Source organism: Ambystoma mexicanum, chromosome 2p (assembly GCF_040938575.1).
Source record: "Ambystoma mexicanum isolate Mex_15411 chromosome 2p, UKY_AmexF1_1, whole genome shotgun sequence".
NCBI lineage: Eukaryota > Metazoa > Chordata > Amphibia > Caudata > Ambystomatidae > Ambystoma > Ambystoma mexicanum.
The window spans coordinates 1,418,782,406-1,418,809,910 of NC_090923.1; the positions used below are offsets into that span (position 1 = coordinate 1,418,782,406).

The window sequence follows — 27,505 nt, forward strand, 5'->3', positions numbered from 1 at the left end:
CTTACAAGGTTACATGGTATAGTACAGTAGAATTTACAAAATGTACATCTTACATGTTAAGAGGTAGCTAACAAGTTTCCATAGTAAAGTGCAAAGGGATTTGCAAATTTACAAGTTTACATGTTACGAATTGATGTAGAGGGTTTACAGAGTTACATAGTGTAGCACAGAGGAATTAACAGAATAACATAGTACCACTTAAGGTATACAGAGTATGGGTAATAGTACAGGGCATAGCTGAGATAGCGGGAGTATACAGTAGTTAGGATGGCAGTCATGTACAGTAGGGGCTACTGGGAGGGGTTAGAGGCACTCCTCTCCCTAGTCTAGATTTGGATATCATTGGATTTAAGCCAATTGATAATGTCACCTCCTAAAGTGCCGGTATGTTTGGTTTTCCCTCAGGTGTGGAGGCAGGGAGGTCCATAGTTGGGCAGCTTTGACAGGGAATCTATTTCCCCCAATGGTGACTCGTCTGAAAGGTGGAACTGTCCAGCAGTTTGTGTGTTGATTTTGTGGGTCGGGTAGAGGTTCTTTTATTAAGCCTCTTAGTAAGCGATGGGAGTGCCGCATTGTTGAGGGCTTTGAAGGTTAGGGAGGCAGCTTTAAGGTTGATTTTATCAAGAGTAGATAGCCAGTTATTATTTCTCATTACTGATGAGATGTGATCTCTTTTGGACATTCTTAGCGCCGCTCTTAAGGCATTGTTTTTGAGTAATTGTATTTTCGTGGTGATATATTTGTTGGCGCCAATGTAAAAGGGCGTTACAATAGTCAAACTTAGATAGCACATGTGCTCTTGCCCATATGGTACATCTACTTGTAGAGAGGAAGGGTTTAGCTGATCTAATCAGTTTACACAGTTAAGCCGTGGCAGATGCCATAGCATTTACTTGTTTTGTCAGGGTGAGACCAGAGTCAAGGTAAAAACCTGGTGTTTTTACCTCCTTCATCACCTGAATAGTGTTGCCGTCTATGTTAAAGGAGGTATATTTATGGCCCAGTTTGTTAATATTGGGTGGGGTCCCCAGGATGATGAGCTCAGTTATTTCATCATTCAGGCATAGGCCATGGAGAGCCATGCATGTCTGGATGATGAGGTATATCCTGTTCACTAAGGCCAGGTCCCAATTGTAATCCCCTGTAAGTGGGAAGAGAATCTGAGTGTCATCTGCATAGTTAGTGTAGGTGACACCAAGACAATCCAGATCGTCGAAGAGGGGCATGGTGAATATGTTATACAGAGTGGGGGAGATGCAAGAACCCTGGGGGACACCACATGAAATGGGAATAGGATCAGCTGCTTTTGAGGTAGAGAAGACTCTCATAGTTCTTTCCTTCAAGGAGGAGGTCAGGCAGCCTGTCTTCAATAGGAACCAGGAGCCCAAAGAAAGCAGATGGAGGGCAGCAGGAATCACGTCAATGAGAAAATGCAGTTCAGGATCTCCTACAGAAAGCCCCATTCACAGGCCATGGGAAACCCTGAGATTAAGTGTTGATAATAACCCACTAACTGAGGGCCCTGAGGTAAGTATTAATAGTCATGGTTCCTGAAAAGACAGTTTACTAAGCCCCAATAGCTAGGTGAGTACAATGCTTCTTTTGTAGGTGCTGTTTACAACAATACGACAAAAAAGACAAACATCCACACTTATTAAAAGTGGGACCCTCAAGTCAGTATCAGAAGCAATGGCGAGGAGGAATCCAGAATGGCAGGAGATCCCGGCAAAACAGGTACTGTCAGCTCGGCGAAAATAGGAAAACAGCCCACCAACACAAGATGGTCCCACAAAAAAAGACTACAGTGGGGGTGACATAGGATGGCCCAGACGAGCAGATGAGGTGGGGTATTGAGATCTCAATACCCTACCGGGTTGACGGCAGCTTCCAACACCAAGATGGGATGCTCAAGGCGATACAAAGCGTGGTCAGTGGTGAAATGGCCTGGGTATGGTCGCACGATGGAAGGACTGGCCCAGAGGTCAAGGGAGACACAAGGAGGATGGGGAAGGACCAGAAAGGACATCCAGCAGCTGACATGAGAGTCCTGGCCATGACACAGGGAACAGCTACTTTGGCCAGATGTGTTCCGTAAAAAATGCAGAAAAAGCTCGAAAACGTCAAGGACCCTCCCTCAGGTTATTAAGCAACCTGCCTTCTATGAAAATCTGAACAGATTTGAGTGATGGTTCAGCGTTTCCCCTAAACATCTACATATAAAGGGGCTTGCCTAAACAAAGGGTTAAGCAGCCAGCCAATCTGGTTGGGTGCAGAACTGCCACTCACCCTACACCACCGCCACAGGATCTGAAATGGCAAGCTCAGGCCCAAAGCCTGGTATACACTAGTCCAGACCACAATTGAGAGTGCATGGCTGGGCTCACAAAGATCCCATGTGTGCACAACGACCATTTTATGCCTGCCTCAGGGTTGGCCAAGACAATGAGATGTCCCAAAACAAAATAGCGGAGAAGAAAATCTATGAATACTCCAATGTCTACAAATAAGATACCTTTGTCTACTAATGGGGCAAATCAACACGGATACCTGGTGAAGCTCCAATTAAACTACAGCTCCCAATATGTTTGTTTGTTTGTTTTATTATTTATATTGCGCACCAGACCCAGGGGTATTCGGGCGCGAAAGCATAAAGAGGGTTGTTAAGCTTAAGTTACATAGTGGACATGAAAAATACAGGTTACAATGCTGTATGCATGAAACAACAGTCAGTAGGTATATACAATAAGTAACAGTAATAAGCGTGAAGCACATAAATATAGGAAAAGCAGTGAAGTCTCGTATATACAATAGATCCTAGGAAGGATACAGGTCAGGTAGGGTCAGACGTCAGGTTCCTTTAGCCAGTGAATGAGACTAGATCTAAATTGTAGTTAGGGTAGGTCTTCCCTTAAAGCAGGGGGAAGGGAGTTCCAATATTGTGCTGCTTTAACAGGGAAACTACTCCCGCCGGATTTAGTGAGCTTAAATCTAGGTACTAGTAAGAGGTTAGAGTTAGCTTTTCTTAGGGGGCGAGAGGCTGTTTGTCTGATGAATCTGTCTGTGAGGTATTGTGGGGCTGCGTGGTTAAGGCATTTATGTATCAGAGATGCAGTTTTAAGGAAGATTTTATCTTTTGGGGAGAGCCAATTGACGGATCTCCTAAGATCAGATATATGGGCATTTTTTGGGAGATTTAGGGCAGCTCTCAGGGCATTGTTTTGAGGAGTCTGAATTTTGGATGTAATGTATTTGTTGCTGGCTATATATAAAGCATTACAATAATCCAATTTGGATAAGATTAGTGCTCTCGCTAAAGTGATGCAGTTGTCGGGTGAAAGGAAGGGCTTGGCTGCTCTTATTAGCTTGCAAGTGTAGGATGTGGCTGAGGCCATAGCATTTACTTGTTTACCAAAGGTGAGCGTGGAGTCTATGTAGAAGCCAAGAGTTTTAACTACCTTGCCCACATTAATGTTGTTGTTGTCGATTATGAGGGAGACGTAGTTAGGACCTAGTTTTTTAATGTTGGATGGTGTACCTAGAACATGCTACTGCCTAAAACCATTATAGGGTGTTCTAATCAGCTGAGGGGCATAATGGTGGTATTAGAAAGCCCCCCGGACCCAGGGACCTTATGAGCTACTATATGACTATATATTCAAAGAGAGTCTAAAACTGTTGCAGTGGCAGGGGGGCTTTAGTAGATGCCCCTATGGCCACACAAATAAGTCAGAGATCCAGAAAATAAAGAAGAAAAAGCAAAAAGTTTAGGGTCCCTAAAAATTGACTACAGCATTCCCAAAAATGAAATTCTTTATTAACTTTGAGAATTGTTCATACTTGACTAAAGGTTGCCTAGTCTGGTTGAGATTTCCAGTCTGGCCAATGCCTTGAAAGGGGCATACGGCTGTGCAGAGTCGGTGACATGTTACATCACACATTTGATTGGCTCAAACTCAGATATGCTGGAACTTTCAGGGGCACCCGACTATTCAGAATGTGTGTGCTTGTGGTGTGCTTTTTGGTTCCCAAATACTGAGGAACGGGACCAGTAGATCTGAACTGACTGTATCATGGGGAGGGTGGGCCAAAAGAACAGAAAAGGGACAACATCTATGGTGCATTGAGGAGCCAGACCTAATGGTGTACTGTGTCTTTTCCCTCCAGGAGAAGACTGTGAGGATCGGGGAAAGGCCTTCAAGACGTCCTGTGCCAACCAGTGCCCCCGTGCCTGCACTGACCTATGGGAGCATGTGGAGTGCCTGCAGGGCGAGTGCCGCACAGGTAATGCAGCGGTGTGCCCGCCACCATACCATGACGAAAAGGATAAGGGAATCCTCAGTGGAACATTTACCCAACCCCCAATACCCTGCTCATCTCCAGTGCCTTAACTGCCCCTAGACCTCTGCATCTACCGCAATTGAAATCCATGGTCTGACAGCACAAGGATGGATAAGTTCAAGTTTTCATCTTTAACCCAAAATATGTTCCATATTTGTTTCTGGCCATCAGAATGTAAGCCTTTTAATTGCCATTGTGTTGTGCCACTTAGCAAAATAATTGCTGCAATGCTTAATGCATAGTTTTGCATCTGTCTATGATGGAGACCCTCATTTCCCCCAGACCTTGCTTTGAGACCTTCCAGAAATGAGTATCCACAAAGGGCACAGACCTGGCTTTGTTGTTACATGTTCATTTTCTGGCAAGGGTGTGTACTTTGTCAGGAGATACACATTATGTGGTAGTGTAGGTAGACACACTTACAAATAGGAAGGAGGGGTTCACCAGAGGACTTCCTGTTATGTGAGATGTTGCCTTTGCAGGCTTCCTGTCATGCAAATGCCCCCATAATGGTACTGTATAAGTACACATGTGCTTTGATCAAGGCTTGATTGGTATATGTAGAACTCCATATCCACCCCGGGAGGGCTCAATAAGTCACCTTATTGATTTCATTTGCAATCATCATGGTAACAGGGACTGTGCATTCCCAGCAAAGGTTGCAGTCTCCCCCTCTCTGCAACGACCTATGTTCTGGTCAGTTTCTTGGCTAGTGTCCCTGAGGATTTTCCAGGAACCCTTTCAGATGCTTCAGAAACCTATTTAGTTGAAAAGACTGATTTGTTTGTACTGTCTGTTGTCGTGTGTATTTGTTTCTGGTCAAAGCAATGACATTTGACGTTTCCCGTAGGTTGCCGCTGCCCTGAAGGGTGGCTTCTGCAGGACAACAGGTGTGTTCCAGTCTCAGATTGCAGGTGTGGTCTCCCGACTGCCAATTCCACACTGGAGTATCTTCCTGGGGAGACCACCAAGATCAACTGCAACCCATGGTAAGGAGCGGCACGGGGCTGTCCAGGCATTTCTCTCCCCTTTGCAGTGAACACAGTCCCTCGGGAGGGATCGGGCCGCATGACTATAGTAGTAACACTGGATAATCTCGCCTTGGTGTTTTACTTTCACTGCTGGCTTCTTTGCTTCACTCTCTTCTTCCAACTCCTCATCCGACCTCTCTTCAATGCCAGCCCGCTCCTCCTTCTTCATATGCCATCCCTCCACCTTTGCTTTCATTTCGTTATTCTCACACCTTCACATTCCCTCGTTCTTTCTTGGCATTCCAGCCACTACCCTGTGCCTTCCACAACATTCTCTCCTCATTCTTTCCACCACATTTCTTTCCATACATTCATGCTATCTTCATGCTTTTAATTTATTTCTTTTTCCACATCGCCTTTCTTTCTCATCTACCAGCTCCCCACTGTCCCTGCCCTATCACCTGCCCTCCCTAAATTTTTCATCCCTCCTGCAGCTTTTCCTTTCCTTCCATAAAATCAGAGACCCCTCTTTCCCTTTCTACGTTGTCCTTTGTTCCCAGATTTCCCGCTCAACTACTCAACTTTACTTGTCCTGCCCTACTACAGCAGGATCCCACCCTTTCCTTCCAGCCCCCACATATTCTCAGGTTTCCCGTTGCTGTAAGGAAATGGTGGACACTTGCGAATACCTCAGGTTAGTTGCTCTATGGTCACAGGCTGTCCGCGTATGGCTGCGCCGAACGGCTCGTAGAAGGATGGTATGACTGTGGTAAAGACAGTCACATATTAAGCAGAGCTAAAACAACCACAGAATTGTAACCGTGAGGGCAGTGTAGTAGCACACTGTACCGGTTAGAGGCGAGGTCCCATGCTAGAAGCAGTGACTGTGTGTCCAGAGAATGCATTTGGTGTATGGGATCATGTGTATGAGTTTAGGTCTGGGACCAGCCGCCAACCTTCCTGCTGCATCATCCTCTGGAAATGCCGACAGATGCGTGGTGTCCGCTCTCCACTGGACACATCAGGGCACGACTGGAAAGAAATAAACTTTGGAATATTCAACGAGTTGGGCACATTCTCCACTAGTTCGGCATGCCCCCATGCAGCTTTCATGCCTCTCAGTCTGAAAGGGCATGGGCCGTGTGGTCTAGTGTTTGGGTTTACCAAAGGAGTGCCATTGCCATGCGATCTTGGTTAGCGATCACATCAGAAGATCCTGATTTCATTGTTAATTTAGCAATTGTATGGTGTATCGTGCATTGTGCAGCCCTGCACGTGGTGTCACCTCAAAGCACTTCACGATGAAGGAGTGATTGCACACAGCATTCAGAACAGGTGAGGTTTGTGTTCTATCTAAAATGTTTAGTGTCAGTGTAAACGTGTGAAGGGATTCAAGAACCTTTGAAATCACCTCCTCTACTTCCTCTCCCAAGTCATTATAGGAATGCGGAGGAGTATTACTGGTTGGGCCACCAAGACTGTACAATATTTTGGTTGCAAATGGGGCAGTGAGTGAAGTCACTCTATTCTCCCTGCAACCTTACACTTGAGAGGATAGCTCAGGGGCAACAAGCCCGTTTTGGAAGCAAGACGACGTGGAACAACACAGGTTCGATACCTGGGTCCGCGTTCGAAACCTCTGGGTATTAATAAATAACCAATTACAATTACCCTGAGTACCTGTGTAACTTATGTGAACTTAACCAGTTGCTCATTGTGAATGCTTGGGGCCTCCTCCGTGCTGCTTTGAAGTAAAGACAGTTACCCTTCCACCCATGTATTGCTGTTCACTTACTTGGGCCCTTTTGTGGCAGGGTAAATAATGCCACTGTGCCCAGTTTCATCTCCACCCCATTAACAAGTGATTGTGTATCCAGCCCATATCATCAAGGGTGGGGATTGAGCGCGTATGGTCCGATCACGTGCCCACTCCTGTATCCTCTGTCCCGCGTCTCTACCCATTAAAGAAGACATGAAGAGAGTGAGCGGGATGGCAGAGATTTGCTCACTCCAAGGGTGCTCTATCCTCTTTTCCACTAGTACATGTGTCAACGGCACCTTCGCTTGCTCGGATCTCGAGTGCCCGTCATATGGACCCTGGTCGGAGTGGAGTGCGTGCTCTGCGAGCTGCGCGGGAGGCTACAAACAGCGGATGCGGACATGTGAGGAAAAGAAGGTGAACGGAGCACCCTGCGGGAGCGAGGCCACGGAAACTCAAGAGTGCAATGAGCAGCCGTGCCCCGGTGAGTCATGACATCCCTCCTGCACAATGGGGAGTAAATAATATTTCTCATGTGGCTTGATATGTCTTGTGTGTCCAAATAAGTCTTGATATGACATGTCTATCTGCGTGTGAATATATATATAATGTGCTGAGGTGAGGCACAATATCACGAGATGGGCCCAGCAGAGTGATGACCGACCACATGTCCTAAAACCATACACATGTCCCCTAGGCTTTAATCATATTACTTAAGTACCCAAGAGCATCACTTTGTTTCTGATATCCATAGTATGTCGCATATCCCTCATCATGCCTATTTGCGTAACGGTGACCCTCAAGTGCCGAGGGTGCGGGAGAGTTACGATAACCATCTTGTGACCCAATTATTTACAACCATCTTTGCTGCTCCTCTACGAGAGACACACTATCCCTGGCTGCCAAATGAGTGTTAATATCTCCTATATGCTTGAGTGAAGCAATTCATCGGTTACGCCCCCGCATGAGCCATGATATCAGTCAGGTCACTAAGATAGTCATCATAACCCTGAAAACCCCAGAGAAGTTGTAGTGTGTGTCCAAAATTGGTATCATACTGTTCCTGATTTGCTAGGGTAATTGAGATATTGTTCCTATGCTGGGCGATCTCCTATGTCCTGAGTGGGTCACAATATCTCTCATCACTCTGTGGAGTCCCAGTGTATCCTATGTTCTACCATAAGCTTGACAGTTCTTATATGACCAGGTTGGCCACTTTCATATTACCCAGCCCAACACGGAAAGGTCCGACCATTCACTATACTATAGCCCAAAGTCCCCTGAGTGTGCACCCATTATTAAACTCCATCCGCTCTGGGTGTTAGTCTCGAACTCCCCTGCCAAATATGTGTAACAAGTTCCTGTGGCCCAGCAAATGTTATGTGAGAACTGTCTAAGTTTACACTGCCCAGGACCTAGCCTGGACACTCCCATGGGTGAACCAGAGGTACAAACCTATGTCAATGACGTGCAAACACGTGCATAGACACAAAAGTTGTGCAGTCAAAATGTCGGAAAAAAAGGTCGAAAGACAAAAATGTCGAAAAAAAAGGTCAGAAAAAAAAAGTAAAATTCCCTTTTTTAAATTATATATTTATTTTAGGGTCCGGGAATAAAAAGAAATGGGTAAAACAAAAACAAAAATTAAAAAAGGGGGGTTGGGGGAACCCCCCCATTTCGAATCAAAAACGTATTAAAAAAAAATCTTTTTTATTTTCGACATTTTATTTCGACTTTTTGACTTTCGACCTTTTTGTTTTCGATTTTTTCACTATTAACCGACACAAAAGGATACCATTTAGTATATGTAGCTCAACACTATTAGGCGTTTTAACAAAAATAATCTTTTAGAAAATAGAAATTAAATTGTTTTGCAATTATTGCAATCAAAACATCTGCGGATTTACGCTTCTAAGTGCACAGAATGTAAGCAGCCACAATATAACACTAGTAGATAAAGCCACTAAAAGGAACATTCCACGATAAAGATGGTTCTGCTGTGATACTTCAACGCGTTTCTGGACTCAGAAGTCCCATCCCCAGAGAGAAACCCTCATTCTTCCTGCAAAGTAATCATATAAAATACAGTATTATTCCCTCAGACATAGAGTTGGGACAGTTCTCGAATAGGTATAGAAAAGTTAACTAATCCCTCAAAGCTTTCATCAAATTCCAATTGAAGTAAAGCTTATACCCGGGTTCCCAGAAAGTGGTGGGTGCTACAGACCATTCAGACTTTAGTCACAACACCAGTAAAGAGAAATAAATAAATAAAAACCAGTCATTCAAAGAAACACCCCAAAATCGGCATCTCACCACCTATCACCCATGCAGTGCTCACTGACGTTTGTACCTGTCAAATCAGCACGATGGAAATTGCAGGTTTGCAAAGTATGTGATGTTCAAAGTCACGCTAAAATGAAGCGTCAAAGAAGAAAGACCCCTTTAGTAGAACATTGCCATTATCTCAAAGCCCCTACTAAACCACACCTGTGCCCGCTCAATCCATTTGTCTCGGGAGCGGCAACGTGCTCACCTTGGAAACAAGATGACATGGAGCAACACAGGTTCGATCCCCGGGTCCTCGCTTATTAACCTCGTTATAAATAACCTATCATATCATATCACACAAACACAAAGAATTACCTTCATGCGTGCCCTGTGAAACGAATAACGCAATCAGCATTAGTTCCTGGTGCTTCTGGGAAACAAAGTACGCAAAAATCAAGTCCATGCCTCAAAAGGTCTTATGAGTTTATCCAGGTGCCTGTAGAAAGAACACCACCAGGGGTGTTGCTAGGTTTGGGAAAGATCCGGGGCTACACTAAAGTCGGGACTGTCGGGACTCGGGGCTAGCCAGACTTTTAGTTGCAGCCCCTGAGCTTCTATCCGGGGCTACAACCAAAAGACCCGGGGCTATAGCCCCCTCAGAACCCCCTCGCAACGCCTCTGAACACCACCATCGCGTATCAAAGCAATCCACCACGTGAATAGCATCCCACAGTGAAGACCACCTTGTTATACCACAAGTTGGTGGGGGCCCACATTGGTGACAGCCGTGTGAATCCTGATGAATCTGGATTTTTACCTGCCTGACTCAGCAGGGCCTTGCACTGTATCGCCCCCCCCCCCCCTTTGCCTTTATAGAATGTAAATGCAGACATCGCACACAGCTCTGGGCACAAAGATGTTTACTACTATGTCATGCTCCAAAGGGCTTTCTAATGACAAGATTACATTGAAAGATACCTGTTCATTGGGCGCGTGCAAAAGGCGAAAACCACCTCGAAATCTAATGGCGCATCGCACCAGAGCGGGGAGCACAGACACACACATGGAAAAGGAATGTAAGGTGGTAAAAAGTGGGAATGAAAAAGAGAAAAGAGAAATAAAAAAACGTCTGACTAATCACAAGGAGTGCAGCAGAAAGTCCTGAGGAATAATATTAACCTCTGGAGCCCATTTGACTTACAATTGGTTGTCACCATCACACAACTCGAGATCTCTTTCTCTAGGATGTTTCTGATAAAGTTTGCAACTCTCAAAAATGGTAACGCTTGTGAACTTGTCACATTCCATTGGACAGACTTGACACTACATTGCTTTGTGGTATTAATACTTTCACAGCCCATATATGGGTTATCCACCCTCTCCTGCATAGATCAAGTGGATCGCTAATGGTCATTTCAAATCTGAAATGTTTTCTATACATTGTGGGGTTCCCCAGGGTTCCATTATCTTCCCTTGGTAAATTAATGTTTACATTCAACCTTTGGCTGACCTGACTGTTCCATACTCTCAATGCCCACCCAACCTTGACTTGCAGCAGAGCCGAAATATTCAGGTTACCGAACTGATAACATAATACAGGACCGGAGTCGGACTATAGACAATGATCTCTTGCTCGGTGCCTCCAAATCTAAAAACCTATTTTTCGGCCTTCGAACCTGACCAAACTCCCTTTCTCATGGCCTCTGTTTATTGACAAAGTCCCTTCTCCATTCCCCATATGAATATGTTAAATACAATCTGGGTGTCATTTTGATAACAAACTGTATTTCCAAAGCCAGTTTAACCGTGTGTCAAAAAAATCCATATTTCCAACTCCACCTCCTGTGGAAGATCCTCCCCTACCTTGACATGCCTCAAAAAATTAGGTGTACTAGTGCCATGATTGTACCTCTCTAGATTACTGTAATGCCTTACATCTTGATCTAATTAAATACCACCTGCAAGAACTAGAGCTAATCCAGAATGAGGCTACTAAGCTGGTCCTCGGCCTCCAAACTTCAGACCAAATCCCCCCACCCTGGGATCTCACAATTGGCTGCCTTTGGAGAAAAAGGTCAGACATAAGACACTTTTGCCTTAGTTTATGCCTACAAGTAGGACTAAGCCCAAAATGACTCGCACTTAAAAATATGAACCTAAAAGATCTCTCCGATCAAGCTGAAATTGAAACCTCTCCGCGTCTCGCTTCGAAAGAGTCAGATATGGGGGCGCATCCCGGCAGCTCTAGGTGCGTTTCATCGGAACAACCTACATCTCCCCGATCTAAAATCAGAACCCAGCTTCAAAATATACGAGAAATCACTTAAAATCTGGATCTTGACTCAGTCACCACCACCATGGTCGTGTCACTGGTTATCTGACACGTACCTTGTCTTCTTTTCTCTCGTATCCCAAATATTTTTTGCAGTCTTTCCACTTGACGCGTCAGTATTGTAGGAGACCACTCAGGCCTGTAACCATACCCCAATCATCTACAATTACTGTTGGTCGATTGCCTGCGTCATTTTGGCATACTGTTTTCCTGCCAGGTGTATCATTATCTCCCTTGTCTCATCTCATTCCTGTAACCTCACCCAGATCTCAAGATCTTGTGTTCCAAAGCGACTCAGTCTTTTTAACTTCTCTGCATCCTGTTGTGATAGCGCTTTGAAGAGGGTTTTCTGCAAGTTGGCGCTCTAAAAATACCTAGAAGTAAAGGCAAATAAAATAAAACCAAACTGCTGGGTGCCATAAGGGACAATTATCATTGGTCAAGCACCGGCTGCAGAACCTCCATGGCAAAGAGCATCTTGCTTTAGGACGATAACTCAGTGTGTTAAGTGCTCGGCTCAGACATGGGGCCAGCCTGCATTTGTGAAGTCCGAATCCAGACAGTGCCGACTCAGTACTTCATCCTTCTCAGATCCAAAATGTGGGTACCATTAATTTGCGTGGTGGTAATACCTATTATTTCCAGCACTTAGGAGCGACCATATCCATCAAAAAGCACCATATAATTTGATATCATTATTCTTTTCTAAATACTGCATTACCCTAAGGCCAGAGTGGATGACCCTAAGGAAAGGATTTCTCGCATCCCATTTCAAGACTTAGCTACTTCTGTTTTCTGAATACTAACATTGTTCCAAGCTTTGTTATAGCTGTTTTCATAATATAAGTGGACTGGAGTATTCGAGTCGAAGTTCTCTTTTTCGCTTCTTTCCATGCGCTTTTCTCCTTGGCAATGATGGAGTTTAGGCAGAGCGTGTGAACAATGCATTCCTGCTTCCCCCTCTCTCCCATTGGATTTGTTCTTACCCCATCTTCTCTCTTCTGCTCTCAGCGGATTGCATGGTCAGCGAGTGGTCTCCTTGGAGCGAGTGCAGTTCCACCTGCGGAGGAGGTGTGTCGGAGAGGAATCGGACCATCCTCGACTCCGGCGAACCGGGAGGGCAGCCTTGCCCCACTCCACTGGTCTTCCACAAGTCCTGCAACACACACAACTGCACACCAGGTACCATTGTCCTCTTAGCAGACTTTGACTTTTTGACTGCCTCTTTTCCTGCAGTCTGTTCATTTGTTTTTATTTTGCACTGATGTGTGCTCTTCACTTTGCTGTGCATATCAACCTGTTTTCCATACTGTTTTACTCCCCTTTCATGTTTGTGTCCAAGCTATGATTTCCTATATGTTCAGTCTTTTTCTCAGACCAATAACAGGATAATCATTTGAGTTTGTATTGATTGTGCAATTGCAGTTTAGTTCTCTCATCTTGTTTTTCATTTCTTTTAGCAGCTTTGAGTGCATTTGTTTTCACCTTGTGCGATACACATACAATGGTCCCTGGAGCTTTGCTGATGTGTTCTATGTTTAACTTGGTTTTATTGCCCACCACCAGTGATCCTTGTCTCATTATGCCCCAAATGATATCACTTCCTTTGAGGCTTTGGTGACTTGGTTCTGGGTTGAAATGTTCATGGGTGCCGTCCCCTTTGTTTAGTTTTGCCTCACTCTGTGATTAGCCAAAATGAATGCCATGGATGTGTGGAGACAACGTTTGACATGTAAGAGTCAGAGGTAGATCCAGGGTGTTGTTGGTTGTACTTCATTGTGCCTCGGTTAGTAGCCATTTTAGGATCAGGCAGACAGTGAGTGCTTGGTCTGCAGCGACATCATCAAACTATCCCAACATGTGTTTCCGGCGTTCAGTAGTTTCTGATGTAGGTGGAAGTCGAATACTAGAGTGGCAAGCAGTGTCAGAGCAACTGCCATCCTTTTTGGGTCATCTCATCTGCATGGGTCCTAGTGTGAGACAGGCTATCCACACTGGCAGTCTTATCAACACCGCCACAGCACGGAGCCTCTTGGAAGCCCTGTGCATGGAGTTCCTGCATTAACTGTGGAGTTTGGGAGTTTCCGGGCAATGTGCCCTCCTGCTATGCCGCCTGATGGCTGGCAGCAGGGATCCCTAGTGTGGAACAGAGAGCCTGGATCTCACGTGCATGCCCATAGTCTGGACCTGCTTTTGCCCAACTGTTTCGCCCACACCCTCATGTGGCACAGGGTGCCTCATCAGGCAGGTGCACCAATATCCATGCAGCAAGGGCACCTTGGCATCCCTGTGCATAGAGGCCCTGTGGCATACTAACCATCCACCCTCCTCCTCTGCCTCCTGACCGTGAGGGATGAGAACTGGGCTGCTGTGGGGGGGGGGGGGGGAGTGAGGCTTGGGGCTAAAGAGTTCAGCTCACCCCCGAAGGAGTGCAACACACCCTAAGTGAAAGGATCTGCAGCCAGATCAATGGCAACACTACGTGGCTAGGTCCAAGTGAGCACAGGGGGTATGTGGTCTAAGGGGATATTTGGGATTGAATAGCCCGTGCCATTGGTGTATGCAGGAATAACCTAATTACAGTCTATAGAGCAGTAGTGCATGACATGCGGCCCTCCAGGACATTATGGTCTCGGGAGGATAGCTCAGGGTCAACGTGCTCGCTTTGGAAACAAGACGACACAGAGCAACAAAGGTTCGATCCCTGGGTCCGCGCTTAGAAACCTCTGAGTATTAAGCGCGTTATAACATATCATAATGTATGACCCTCTAAGTCACATGAGTTTTATGGTGAATTATGCCCAGCCTAAAGTCAGTCTCTCTCTCTCTCTCTCTCTGCCTCTCTGTCAGGGCAGGTGTGTGAAGCCTTTGCAGTCGAGTTGCTGTCTTCGTAGCCTGATACCTGCAGTTTTACTTCTATTAAAAACATGGTTACTGTCCCATACTACAATTAAGTCACAGTGGTAATGACGTCACATGACAATGTATCCCATAGGTCCGAGTAAAAAAATAGTGCAGCACATGAAAAGTCCACCTCAAAACCCCTGTTTTCTATTTTCTTTATTGAAATGTGCACAGTAACCCCGCTACCGCTTGCTCGCCCCGTGGCCAGTCGGACCCACTGCATGAGACCTGTCTGGTACCTTCCGCCTTCCAGCGATACCAGTGGTGCACCCCCGAGTAATGGAGAACTATAGGGCTGTGCTTCTAAGTGGAGTGATGGTCCACTTGAGCTATCTGTGTGAAGGGTAGGTGGATTAGATGAACTTTGATGTGCGGCGCTGCTTTCCTCCAACAAGAGGACAGAGGTAGCTGCTAAGGGGCCATGGGCAGCATGTGCCAGCTGCACAGTAAGGCATGGTGGCCAGTGAATCATCCCACACCTTGGCACAGTCCAGCTATGCCCTGCTGCATTGGGAGCTTTAGTCAGGGTTTGAACCCTGGATTACCAAGAGGCCAAGGTTTCTGTACCAGGGCTATCAGCAACTTATTAATACAGAGCGTGGGTGCCCTGCGCAGTGGCATAGCGCAGAGAAGGGTCCCGTCTCAAGGGAAGGCCAGGAAGTAGAAGAAGAAGTGCTGCACGTGGGTAGGGTGCAACCTACTATTGTGAGGTATGTATTTTATGATGTCAGGAGTGTTTGGAAAGGCAAGGTGCCACATCAGGGGGTGTGTTGGCCATGATGTTGTGAGATATTGGAGGCTTTATGTGACTTCCGGGCACATGATGAGAGTGCCTACAATGTAAAGTCCGCGCCAGCCCTTCCTGGCATTTAGTGCCAACCTGTATGTGATGTCTTTACCTGGAATTGGACTGCAGGGTCTAGCATGTAATGTGAGTACCTGGGCCTTTTTAGCCATACCTGCAACATGAGTATCTTGCATATTATGGAAGTACCTGGTAAAATGCTTCTTCTTATAACCAAAAAAGGGGTGGGTGGAAGCTTTACAAATAATCATAACCACTTGCAGTGCTCTGGGCAAATTTCCGCACCACCTTTATTTAGCTTGTCTGTGCCATTGCAAAAGAGAACCAGCTGTATGCAAATCAATCTGGCACTGCCACTCCACGTAGGAAAGGTAAGGCCAGGCGTGGGTCCCGAGGCTGATGGGCCTGGACAGCCAAGCTACACCTCACTGATGATAACCAGTGACGCCGTAACTTGTGGGGTTGCTTGTGGTCCCGTGCAGAAGGCATGTGACGAATCAGGGAAGGCTGGACGGCCCTGTTAGTGGTGGGACCAAGCCTGATTTGCACATGGTCTTTCTCCCCTTTTGTCGTGGCTTGGCAGTCTTAAGAATGATGGTCTGGAGAGTTATTCGGGGCAATGGGCGTGGTTGTGTGGTTATGATTAGTTCAAAACCTTCTAGCCCTTCTGTTTTTGTGTGCATAATTTTTCTTTTTAACCCTTCAGTTATTCGGAAGCCAAAACTGTTGGCATTGTCAATTCTTGTTTCACACTGACGTCTAGGTGTAAAAGGGAGGAGCATCTCGTTTATATCCGCGATGAGTTAGCATGGTTTAACCACACTGAACTTCTGGGGCAAGAGCTGGAGTGACAACACTGGCGAGGAGGGGATGCAGGAAATATACAAAACACCACTGACAAAATGGCGGAAATAAAGACATAGAAGCGCATTAGCAACGCATGGAGAACTGTGGCAAGCGCGTACATTCCATTTTATATTGCAAAGACAAATGACATTTTTTAAAGAAGTTGACAATATAGTTAAGGACCCTAGATTGATCACAGGCAGGCACATCGTGACCTACATGAGGTTGTGCTGGGTGCATAAAGAGAAATCACCTGGACACTGAATTGCAAAGTAAAATATGCAATCATTTTAATCATAATGTCACCATTTTTACCCTTGTTCCAGAGTGCCCGGCAAACCAGGTGTACAGTGATTGTGCCAACGCTTGCCCGCGTGCCTGTTCAGACCTGCAGCCTGGCACGGAGTGCCTGAACGAGACCTGTGAGCCAGGATGCGCTTGCCCCGCTGGACAGGTAAATCTTGATTGGGCCTGCCTTATGGCTCTAGCGATGTTTCGTTGGGTCACCTGGGATATTGATCTCCATCAGGCTTGATTGATTCGGAAAGCCAGTAAGGATTTGGATCTGTGAAATGTGATGACTCATTGTATAGACATGCTTCTCATTGCCCCACACAGCCCTTCAGCTGGTGATGTTGGAACACCTCCACACACTGGGATTGAGCACTTTCAGGCTTGTTGTTTCATGAATCTTATTAGATGACAAGAAAGCCATGTTTCACAGAAGACGCAAGGATGTACTGAGCAACTTCATTTGACATTTACTCTCACATTTAGTTTACATTTACCTCACATTCCTGCACTTAGAGGGTAGACATTTTCCAAGCGTGCTGATTGTCACTAGAATTCTAATATTCAGCTCAAATTAGGATCCTTTTTATACATTCAATCACATAATTTAGAATGTTGGAGAATATGACCATCAGCCCTACTGAAAAAAGTAACTTGCTGTAGGCTGAGAAATGAAGACTGAAAATTGTGGGCTCAGTTTTGTGGCAAAGTGACTTTAGCTGCACCACAAGGGGAGGGTCTGGGGAACTCTGTGAGGGAGGAGGAGCCACCCGCTCTTTGATGCAGATCCCCCAGAGCTCTCCCAGCCTTCCCACCATTGTGATTTTGGGTTGTTGTACCGTAATGGAAAAAACCACGATGGAAAAGATTGTAGCGGTTTTGGCCGGAAAAAAAGTGTTTTTCCATTACAGTAAAACCACCCAAAACAAATAGTTTATCTCCCCAAACGCCTACTTACCTTGTGGGAGCACACTTCCCTGTGTGCTGCCGACTCGCTGTATCGCTACAACGCCTGTTCCCACTCACTTCCATGATCAGGAACGGGCGCCGCAGGGTCCTTTTTTCTTTAAATTTTTTTCTTTATGCAAACAGCTGCAGCGGACACCCCCACCACCCTCACTGACATTATGGTGAACAAGGGTGCGGGCCCTCCACCAAATGGGAAATTTGGTCAAACTTTTCGGCCGTACCAATTTTACTACAGCCAAAATTCAATAAAATCTCCCATTCAGTCTTTTATAATCTGTCTTTTTGGGTATTACCCACCTTTGGAAGTAGTAAGTCATAAACCATGCTCCACCAGGAGTTCCAGTTCTTTGGGCATTAAGAGCTCAATGCCTGACATGGATCACGCACAGTGTCTTGAAACAAAATGGAGGGAACCCATAATAGAGATTGAAAGTGGACACTTGTTCCTCCTGCATGGTCGCGAACTGTACCTGTCTGCTATCCAGCGCAGGGATAGCGAATTAGAGCAATTTCACAAATGCCAAGCAGGACGGCCAGTGCCATCGGATGTTATCATGACTCCCCTTACTGAACTGCGCATGACGGATCTGCGAAGGGGCCGGACGCAAACTCTCCTCAATGACCCTAACCTGGACTTCTGGAACTGGAAGGGGATTGGAGAGGTTGCTGCTGAGGGGAGGAGGTGGCTACCCCTGCCCAGGGGCAGTAAGGACAAAGAAAAATCAGGAATGAATGGGCCAGCATTTCATCAATTTTTTATCCACAATATAAACGGGCCATAACTCCAGTAGCAGTGTGTGGGAGAGGACGTCCCTCTATTGCCGACAAAGCATAAGCGAGAGACAGAGTGACAGCAAGGAGCAGGAAGAGTGGGAACAGGAACAGAAGAGGGTGGAGGGTTAGGAACAAGAGCTGTAAGAGGATTCGGAGTAGGTGCAAGAAGAGGAGCAGGAGGCCATGTACTGTGGTGTTTAGACCAGGAGAATAATTGTTGCGTGAGGCCAGTGCACAGGAGGGGATTGGCACCAGGGCACCACAGCGATAGAAACACCATGTCATAAGTCCAGGCAAGAGTGGTGTGCCCGTGGAAGACCTGGGGAGAGGTAGCTGCAAAGGCCAGCCAGCGGGGACCGAAAAGGGGAAGGAAGGCAGGAGAGTTACATCCCCGTCCCCTTGCTGAAGTGAGCCAGGCATATTATATCCACTAAATTTGGCAGATCAAGCAGGGCACCATATCCCAGGGCCCAAAGAGATGTACACCAAAGAGACTGAGTTAGGGGTTCATAGTAGGGTGTCAGAGAACAGCCCTTTCCATCGACTCCAAGAACCCTAAACATAGCACTCATGTCTGTGGGTGGGGGCAGGGCGGGGTAGGATAACCAAAACCAGGAAAACCCTGGTGGTCTGGATACCAACCCAAGTTGTCCCAGAGAAGGGCAACCAAGCACCAGAGGCACGAGAGGGGTCTATGTACCTGCCCTATGTGGAGCACATCCGGGCCCTAAGGAGTCGAATGATCGAACCATCACCGGAGGCCATCATTCTTTCCCAGGAGACGACATGGCCAAGGAACCAGTACTGAACAAGGTCCTGGAGGACTGAACCCCATGAGGAAAGTAGTGCATGGGTACATTATACATCGCTAAGACTGTGTGTAATCCTGCTAGACAGTGACCTGGAATATCACCCCAGAACCTTGTTTTTCTGATTAGGGCCTGGGCGTTGTGGATTCAGGACCAGCAATGCACCTAGAGCAGGGAATACACTGTATTGGGTCACTCGACTGGACTCTGTCAATGATCACCCCTCTTTTAGTTGCACCAACTCTTGCATGATTGTTCAAACAACTCATGAACCTGACTTCTGATGCTTGTGTGGTCCCTGGTTTCCTTTGTGACAGTTCACACATAGGAAAAAAACAAGCCCAAAATCTAAAATTTGTGAGAACCTAGTTTTACATTTTGGGGTTTGTCAACTGATTTCAATACCATTTCTGAATCAGCCAACTTAATTCATATGTGATAGCTCATCAGCATCACATTATTTCTGGGAGTGCTGCACTTCACACTTTTGTCTCGGGAGGATAGCTCAGGGGCAGCGTGGTCACCTTGGAAGCAAGAAGACACGGAGCAACACAGGTTCGATGCCCAGTTCTGTGCTTAGAAACCTCTGGGTATTAAACGCATTATAAATAACCTATCTTATCAAAAGAGGAATATTACAGAAAATGTGGCCTTTAACCAGATTTTATCGGCTTGCTGGGTAAAAAGGTCGAGAACACTTGTAGGAGAGAAAACAACATTTCTAGTAATACTGGTTTGGTTTTTAATTAATGTGTGTACTGCAATATCCCTAGGTGGAAGAACACCCTATACCTATAGGGTATCCCTGTCCCTGGGTCAGAGGTGGTGTGCCGCCTATCTAATAGGAAAGAAAAGAAGAGAACCGTCCCTGCATCTACAATGCACACAGTTATAGTAATAACCAAGGGCTAAAAGAGTTAAGCCAAGTCCAACTTTCTTCCATGGACATTTCCTCCAGGCAATATTTCCTTAGGGCACAATGGCCGTATTATTACTTTATTTACCTTCCAGGAAGTGTGTGCATGGTGTTTGGATCAAATGTATGATTCAACCCAACATTAAAAAGTATAATTAAGATAACTGAAGGTGAACAACCCCTGATTTAAGTGATTGAAGAAAAATGTGATGGGCCAACAGTTTCATCTATGCTAGGTACCCTGTTTTCTAAATATACTTCCTTCTTTTTTTGTTTGACATCAAATGACACCAGTTTTTTGGCGATAAAGAACCAGTTAGAGGGGGAGCCGCTAAGCTATGACTTGCTCATTCAGATCATCTTTTTCAGGACCTGTCGCTTAGGTGCGTCTTGTCAGATCGCCTTGTCCATCAGATGTGGCGGTGTCTCCACATCCAACCTTAGGCCCAGAGTGATGTCAGTCCATCTGAGTTGTTTTTTACTGAAGCATTCCGGTTCACTGTTTGTGATGAAAACACTTTTCCGGGTGCAGTGGTTCATGGCCGGATCCCCGTAAGTGTGGGTGTAACTCCAAGCGCGTAGTGCAGCAGCCGTCTCGCTCGCACTGTCAGCATAACAAGATGGTTGCTCTGTTATGCTGATAGTGCGAGCGACTGCCACATCTGATGGACAAGGCAATCTGACAAGACGCACCTTCACTTTATGGAATTACCGGACAACCTTGACACTGCCTGTCTTGGCTCTGTGAAAGGGTTACGAGACCTGTACATACATCACTTATTTTATATTTGTAGTAATATGAATCATGTTCAAGTACCAGAATGTCTGTTACTCGTGGTGCCTTAACAAAAGCGTCACCCACACAATGCCCTCATTACAACACCGGCGCTAAACCATGGCACTATTAGCACCATGGTTGGTGCCGGTGTTGTAACGGGTCCGCCATGGTTCAATGGGGAATTACCACCCCATTCCAAGGTTGGCGGGGCGGTAATTCCCCATTGAACCATGGCCCTTCCCCATTCCCATTTTCGCCCCATAGGGCTCTATGGGAATGGGGAAGGCGCTAAGTACGGTACCGCAGATTGCGGTACCGTACTTAGCACCAAGGTCCCTTTGCGGGTCCCTACTTTAACGGCTGGTGAACACCAGCCGTTAAGGTCGGGTCCCGCAAAAGGACCTCGTAGTAAGGCGCTAAGTGTTTAACGGCGCCACAGCCTTTTACGGCGCTGTTAAACACTTAGCGCCAGGGTCATAATGAGGCTCTATGTAACACAACTGTTAGCTCAAATGTCAGATATGGACTGTTAGTAAGGAGACTACTTGGATGTGTAACCTCATTCTATGCCTCCTACAGTACCTTAGTACATATGCCACACAAGCACTATGCAGGTTAACACATTATAAAATTCAAATATTTATTCGTTCACTAAGCATTTTAAGTAGATAAATGTCATGCTCTGTGTCTCCTACTTCAGCATTGCTGACATTACCCTAGAAGTGAAGAACAACATTGCAATATCATTTAATTGGCCTGCGAGGGATAATGGGTGTGGACAATTCCTGGCATTACTTGTACATAGTATTAGGGCAACAGCTATTCTGAGGGCTACATTGCTTTTCACCAAATCTTCACGTTTTCCATTGAGCATAGACCTTAAAAAATGATATGGTAACTCTCTGCTATACTAAAACGGTTTCACTGAGTGCTTGTAAAATCCTACCCAACAATATTAGAGTGGGGGATGTTGCAAACAATCTTGTATGTTCTGCAAAATAATTATGTACATGCAGATTCATGAAATGTTCTTAAACCCCCCCTAATATCATGCTGCAATCCCTCACTTTTTACAGAGCCCTGGCAACTTGTATTTGAGGCTAGCAAAGGAGCCGGGGGTGCGTACAGGTGGGAAGGGCACAGGAGGACAATCCTTCTAAGTGAAGAACAAATCAGAAACTTTCAAGAACCAAATCAGTCATTGTGGCAGTAGAGTACATTGAAGGAATTGTGTTGTTTGTTTGCCAAAGGATAGGACACTCTAGTAACAGTCTAGGAAGCTGTACCTTCTGTTGCTTTCTCTGCTCAGCTGCTGAGGGCATATCAATATAATTAAGTGTTATTGCGTGTATTGCCTCCAGTATTTCCATGCATCTTCCTTAACTGATAAGAGCGAATAGCATAAGAAGGGTCCCTAGTTACAGAAGAAGGCGCTCAATCTGTTGTACCTCTGAGCATTGCTGCTGTTAAAGTAAAAGGCAAATATATGTAATTTTCTTCAACAAGACAACATACAAAACCTCAGTAAAGTTCTTGTTGAATTCTGTCTAGTCTGAGGGTGGACAAAGTTATTGGCTGTATTGTGTGCCCTGTCATTTCACTTCCTATGTCAGGTTTAGAAGCAGAGCTCTGATACGATTTTACTCCTTACCTAGAATCAAAAGATTTTACAGGAAGAACAAAGGCATTAGCGTTACCAATAGGAATACTTTATGCATATTACTAGACATTACTTCCCCTTAAAATTCCTCCTGCAATAATATTATTAAGTTCCCTCCTTTGTCACTGCCCAGCTGGTCACCGATTTAAAAATATCAGTGGAGCTTTGTGGGTAGAAGCAGGGCGTAGGCTCCAATATGTTCATTGTTTTCTGTTTATGCTGTGCCCATTTTCCTGTTTTTAGGGAGTACAAATCGGTCGTGTGTATTCCTCTTAGTTGTAAGGATGATTTTGAGTAAGTTTTGTCACTGCTCTGTTCACATGACAATATAACGTGGATAGGAATATTATGTTGTGCAGTTATTCTGAAGCAATTATTATCATTACACCTGTTGCGAGAGGCATGTTCTCCTGACCCTTAAAGTACTTTATTAAAGTGACATATGAACTCCTATTTGCATGTTTTATGGCACATTCCTTTTAGATCTCATACTTCCATTTGCAAATACTGTATCCTGTCTGAATTTTCTACCTGCCACATCAGTTATAATAAGCGAGATTTGTTTTTGTAATGCATATCAGTGTTTTCCCCAGTGGCATGAACACTTTCTGCATAGTCTCTGAGCAGTGTCGACACATTAATTAAGCATATTGTTTATATTGAGCATGCAGTGCTGTTTTTGTGCATACGCGTTTTTTCTCTGCGCAGGAGTACTTTGGCTCGGTACTGTGGCAGATCTTGAAGGCTTGGACTGGTTGATGAGCTCTCTTTATAAATCACATATAAACTATTTGTTTTTCTAGCTCCTATCATTGGAAACAGTCCTGTAAAATGCACCTTTTGCACTAATTTGTAAAGAAATACAGCAGTTGGGAAGGGGAAATTCTCTTCCAAACTCTCTTCAGAGATGATGCTCACTAAGTGCACATGCTCACAAAGTGGCTTACCTCGTTAGGCAGTTGCGCACATGGAAATTAATGTGCGCACAAAAGTCAACTATTTCCGTACTTAGAAAGATAATTACAGGGAACATTGGTCATAACCAGCGGGGTGAGTTCTGTGCAACCCTTCAGACCATCGTTTTTCAGCCTACCAAGCTATTACAGAAGTTCGAAAAGACCATACGCAAATCAAGCTTCGTTCCACCCCAAAGGAGGCCGTCCAGCCAAAACTACTAGGTCACGTCCCTTCTGCACGACACCAAGAGCCTCCCCAGACATGTTTCAGCCTCATTGGGCATCATCAGTGAGGAGTAGCTTGGGTCTCTGGCACCAGCAGGCACAGAACGCACATCTAGGCATCCCTGTCCCACTAAGGGTGACTTCCCAAGTGAGACAGATATACCCAGACGTGGAGTCCTGATCCTGCTGAGCTTAGAGACTCAAGCTACACCTCACTAATGACAACCAATGAGGCTGAGGGATGCCTGTGGTCTTTCCCCTTTCTGTAATGGCTTGGCAGGCGAAGAACGATGGTTTGGAGGGTTGCCCAGAACAATGTCAGTGGTTAAGATTAATTATAAACCTCCCAGCCATCACCTCCTTTGTTTTGCAGGTTATGCATATGTAGTATCACAAATTATTCTTTATATTGCATGTCAGTTTTAATGAGAGGTGGGAATATACAAAATATTGCAATCTATAAAAGACACCAATACTGGAAATGTACACTGACAGGTAAGTAATATATGCCTCTGGAACTGCGGAGAACACCAACCACTTGGATCAGGACTGTCCTGGACACACTGCTTTATTCCAACTGGGAAGAGGAGGGGCTCATTTTGATCTGGGGTGTGGAGCGAGGACGAACTTTAAATGGCATGTCCTTCCTGTTCTGGGGTAGAAGAGCTGCTGCCTGGAACATGTGCCCAATCCTTCCACACAGGTCCAAAGGCTGATGCTTCCTCATCTTGCTCTTATACATAGAGTGTGCCTAATGGAGTGGGCATGCTTTCGGTGTGGGTTGCTGACCTGACACCGAATGAACTCGGCAATTCAGTTGAGGTTTCGGTTGTATACTAATTGACCTTTTCACAATTGACCTCGGGAGAATTGACAACGGGAGAATTGACCTAATTTAGAAGGTCAATTTGGACATATATGCAGGGGGAAACCCCCCCGCAACCCGCATCCCAATCCAAAACCCCCCGCAACCCTCCACCCTATCCCCTTATATTATTTGTAATCCAAAACCAACCCAATACATATATAAAATAACTAAAATAATATAAAGGTCAATTGTGCAGAAGGTTCATTAGGACCACTATAATTAGGTCAATTGTGCAAAAGGTCAATTGTAAAAGGTCAATTTGGGCAATACCGAGGTTTCATTGTACTCAGTTTAGTATGGTTTATTTGCTGGTTTGTCTGCATGATGATGGGGGGCTGTTTGTACAGTACAGAAGCCGATTGTGCTATTTATACTTTTGTCTGTGTCCTGCAGGTGCTCCAGGATGGAGAATGTGTTCACCTTGAAGAATGCAGGTGTTCACTCCTCACAGAGACAACTGTACCCTGGTTTACCAACCTCACGCTGGACGAAAGAATGATAGACTACCCGGCTGGAACCTTAATCCACCATGAGTGCAACAGCTGGTATGTCGGGCCAGGCACTCAGCACATGTAGGGGCTCCCTAGTTTTGGGCGCGCAGGAGTTTATGCATTCATTGCCTCTGGTTTCCCAGTGTCAGCAGGCTAAATGCCTTGTTTTTTCTCGTAGCGCAGGGTAGAATATGTCCAAGTAAGACTATACCATTATTATTTTTTACTTGTATTGTATTGGTGATTCGTTTATAATGACATGCAATACATCAGGTTCACTGGATGGTGCCGCTCACTGGGAAGAGTCAGTATTGCCTGCACCGTGTGTAAGCATGAAAGGCAGCTAGTGGTAACACAAAATAGCACAAAACATGAACTCTGTTGTCTTTTCAGTGAAATGATTTTCTTTGTCCATTGTTGTTTAATGGCTATTTCAGATACATCATCTATGTTGTGCAATAACTAAAAAACAATTGCATTGACAAAGCCAATAGCTCTGTCTTTTGAAGTTGTTCATTACATTTTACATTTATTGAGGTCAATTTGTTTTGTCCCCCTAAAGAATCTTCCTCCAAGCTCAAAGAATTTGGAAGCTTAATTGAAGTGCTTGTTTTTAGATAATGTGGCGGACCAGAAGAAGAAGTCAGACTGGAGGTTAACATTTCAAGGGTTTTATTTAACTAAAAAAGGGAAATGCCTATCTGTCCCTTTCGCTAAGAGGGATTTTCCTGCCTACAAACTAAATTAAAGTTGCTGGTAATTTGTCAAAACCAAAAAATAGTCCTCAATCCAAATCCTATCCACTATCTGACCCTACCACTTAAAAAAACATAAAAATGAGCCAGACCTGGTACCTCCCAGCTCTTGCTGCGTCGGACGAGTGTAAATTGGATCTCTCCCAAATTACTGGCTTTAGGATAAAAGGTTGGCTCTGAACAGTACACAAAAGAAAACTGTTCAAGTCTTCTTTCAAGTGTCTCGGGGAAAAAAGTGCAATTCGGAGCATAAACCAAATGTCTCAAGTTCTTGAAGGGGAGGGGTTGCACCCTTAGTCCGTTTCCACCAACCGGGCCCTTTTCTTTCCTCAAATATTGTGCCTTGTATAGATTGATTGAACCCTTCAGGTTCCATTTTGGTAGCAATGTCTCTTATATTTGAAGGGCTCTCCAGGCCCCCTTGGTCCTCTGGATAACTTATTCCTCTGTCTTGGTTTAATTCCACTTGCCTCCATCGACCTTGGGCAACCCTGGTACCTTCTCTGCCTTCGGGTGTGCTCCGCTGTATGGCGTCTCTGGTGTTCTCCTTTTCCTGCCCTTATTTATTTATTTATTTATTTATTTATTTATTTATTTATTTATTTATTTATTTATGCATTTGTAAAGCGCACTGCAGCCCATGGACATAGAGGCGCTGTCAAGGATACTAAAGAAGGCTTGCTTGAGGGTTACAATAAGCGGCCCAAGAAGTATATAATGTATGCTTTGGTTGGTACAGTTACAGAGAAACATTATTATACATTGTTAGGTGTGAAACATTCAGTGATGGAGCATATGTTACGAATCGTACAGGAGGAGGCCCTCTAGACAAAGAGCCTAGTTTTTAAGACCTTGCGGAAGGCAGCATGGGATTCGATTGATCTGATCTCGTTCGAGAGGTTGTTCCAGAGAGAGGCTGCCATTGTTGGGAAGCTCGAGCCGCCAGCACGCACTCTACACGTGTGAGGAGTCAGGATGCGGTTGGCATAGGTGGCCCTGGAGGGTCTAGTCGCTGTTTGTTTGGAGATCCTTTGTTTGAGATACAGGGGTGCGAGTCTGTGAAGACATTTATGTGTTAAGGCAAGTGTTTTGAAGACCACCCTTTCTTTGATGAGATGTGTTCCCTGAGTGAGATGCCTGTTGCGGTCCTTAAGGCATTGTTCTGGGCAATCTGGAGTTTAGCAAGGTTTCTGTGAGAGGTACCGATGAAGAGGGCGTTGCAATAGTCAAGTCTAGAGCTAATGATAGCTCTGGCTATGGTGATGCAGTTCTGTTGGCTGAGGAATGGCCTGATCGCATTGATCAATTTGGAGTGGTACGCTGCTGAGGAACTATAGCATTGACCTGCCTATCCATGGTCATGTTAGGTTCTAGGTATACGCCCAAGGTCTTAATGGTTGGTGATACTGCGATGGAGGTGTTGTCTCTATTGAAGGCCTGATACTCCTTGTCGAGTTTGCTCAGTGTGAGGGGGGACCCGATCAGCAGGAGTTCCATTTTTTCACTGTTTAGACAGAGCCAATTGTCTGCCATCCAGGATTGAATGGTGGAGTAGATGAGGTTGAGGGTATCCGTATCAGTGTGATAGTCCCCTGATAGGGGTATGAGCACCTGGGTGTCATCTGCATAGTTGGTATATGAGATGCCCAGTGAGTCCAGAATACGGAACAGCGGTCTGGTGTAGAGGTTGTATAGTGTAGGGACAATGCAGGAGCCCTGGGGGACTCTACATTTGATCAGACTCGGTGTGGCATTAGAGGATTCTGAGGCTGTTTCAGTAATCCTCG

General features: G+C 45.4%; 1 protein-coding gene across 1 annotated transcript in view; it reads left to right on the forward strand.

The window, feature by feature from the left end:
* Positions 1-27,505, forward strand: part of LOC138567897 (SCO-spondin-like) — a 1,036,222-nt gene that overhangs the window by 918,209 nt on the left and 90,508 nt on the right. Inside the window, exons 100-105 of the mRNA XM_069646396.1 lie at positions 4,165-4,281; positions 5,189-5,327; positions 7,350-7,552; positions 12,683-12,853; positions 16,553-16,680; positions 24,866-25,017. Coding sequence (XP_069502497.1) covers positions 4,165-4,281; positions 5,189-5,327; positions 7,350-7,552; positions 12,683-12,853; positions 16,553-16,680; positions 24,866-25,017 — 910 coding nt within the window. The remainder of the gene's footprint in view (positions 1-4,164; positions 4,282-5,188; positions 5,328-7,349; positions 7,553-12,682; positions 12,854-16,552; positions 16,681-24,865; positions 25,018-27,505) is intronic.